Source organism: Aplysia californica, unplaced genomic scaffold, assembly GCF_000002075.1.
Source record: "Aplysia californica isolate F4 #8 unplaced genomic scaffold, AplCal3.0 scaffold00223, whole genome shotgun sequence".
Classification (NCBI taxonomy): Eukaryota; Metazoa; Mollusca; class Gastropoda; order Aplysiida; family Aplysiidae; genus Aplysia; species Aplysia californica.
In genome coordinates this window covers 158,222-160,142 of record NW_004797493.1, presented here as the reverse complement: position 1 = coordinate 160,142, position 1,921 = coordinate 158,222, and the positions used below count along the sequence as shown (strand labels likewise).

The 1,921-nt window shown below is 42.2% G+C and overlaps 1 protein-coding gene across 1 annotated transcript in view; it reads left to right on the top strand.

The window, feature by feature from the left end:
- LOC101861127 overlaps nucleotides 1–816 on the top strand; it is a gene marked incomplete at its 5' end in the record, with an annotated part of 20,931 nt that extends 20,115 nt beyond the window's left edge. Inside the window, 1 exon segment of the mRNA XM_013083293.1 lies at nucleotides 44–816. Within this exon segment, the coding sequence (XP_012938747.1) occupies nucleotides 44–183 (140 nt within the window).
- Nucleotides 817–1,921: the final 1,105 nt, after the last annotated feature.

Sequence of the window (1,921 nt, the reverse complement as noted above, 5' to 3'; positions counted from 1 at the left end):
CCCCCTCTCATTCTCTCAACTTTTTCACCTCCCCCCTCCACAGCGGACCGCCAGCTGTACACCGAGAACCGGGACTGTAGCCACCTGCTGGTCACCTGTACCACGTCCCGCTACTCTCACTCCCGGGCCTGTAGGTACTACGTGGACATGGTCACTCAGGGACTCTTCAGCTTCGACTACTGACCTCTCTGTCCACTCCGTCAACTCTCAGATGTCTCCTGCTATCCTCGTTATACCGAGGGATGGGGGAAGCGACAGAACCTCTCCCAACACGACCCGTGTGTTAACAAAAATTAGTATCATTATCGGGACCTTTTTTCTGAAAATGAATTTTTAAAAACTTCTGACGTCACTCAATTTTGCGACGTCTAAGCTGTCGTCTGATTTCGACATAGCCTGGAATGTTCCTTGGTAATATCAAGAGACGTCTTCAACCATCTTTCCAGGCGATTATGTTAGGTGTCAAATGGAAGGAATATTGCGATGTTTTCTCTGAAAAAGAATTTTTTGACTTCTCACAACCCTCGTTTTACAATCTCTGTCCCAGTCTTTGAACATCTCCCAAGAAAAGTCTGGTCAGGAAAAGTTAACCACGATAGTTTTTCAGAAAAAGACTGTTGCTCGCCAGACACTGACGACATGGGAGAACATTCGTCTGCCTTATCTGCTAAAGCACGTGATTGTTTTATTTTTTTCAGTTTCAAATATTCTTTTCTACACTTGATTATTCTTTGACAAGATTATTTATTGCTCATTTGGTTGTTGGTTTGAAGCAATACGAAATCAATAAATAACGGGTTTTTTCATATCTGTCAACATATTTTGTCTTGTTTTTCTCTTTCTATAGCTGAGAGTTCAATAGAATTATGCTTTCACACAGTGTATCGTCTGTCTGTCTATCTCATTGTCCCAAACCTCAAACAGGACAAATCAGAACATGATCTAGTTGACCCGGAAGTCTGGACAAAAAGTAATTTCTCATGGCAAAAGTCGCAACAATTCTTTTGACCAAAGGAAAACTTCTGACCAATCTATAGGCACGTCAAACTATATACTATGTTTGTAGATAGATAGATAGATAGATAGATAGATAGATAGACAGATAGACAGACAGATAGATAGATAGATAGATAGACTTCTGGGACCCTGTGGTAACGGCTGACGTGAGATATCATGCCACCTCTGACACAGAACGTCAAGCTAGCAGAGAAGAAAACTGTGCCCGTCACTGATTGCTGACTGTCTGCACTGACTCACGGCACGACATGTCGCGTAAACTCACGGCAAAGCCGCTGGACTGGTGGACATTTCTGTAACCCCATCGCCACGGCTGGCCAGGAAAGTGAAGCATCTCTGAAGACAAAAAGAAAGTAAAAGCTGCAATAGAAGAAATAAATACTGGCATCATTTGTGAATTGTTGAAGGGGTTATTGAAAAACAGGGTAAGTTCACTATAAGAAAAATACCAGGGTATAAATTCAGCCCTTGAGTTGGAACAATACAATATGCAGGTTCTCCCTGAGGAGTGAATCAAGGGGAAAAAACCTTGGATGTCATCGACAGACCTGTCGTTTTACAAAAGCAAACCTAATTAAGATTAAGTGAAGTCCATCAGAAGTTAGAAATGAGCAAAGTTGTTGTGGTAGGATTAATGTGTGCCTTAGCCTGTTTTTTTTCCATCTGACACCTTCAAGTGCTTAAAAACCAACTAAGATATCCGCAAACTATTTATAGAAAAGCAAAACAGGCTGAGAACAAAGCGAGTCCATCAGAGAGTAGACATAGACCCAGTTGTGGTGGAAGGATTAACCTGACTTAGCCTCTTGTTCTTTTGACCTCTTCAACTGCCTGTACTGGGGGAATGTAGAACAGTTCCACACACACACACACACACACACACACACACACACACACACACACA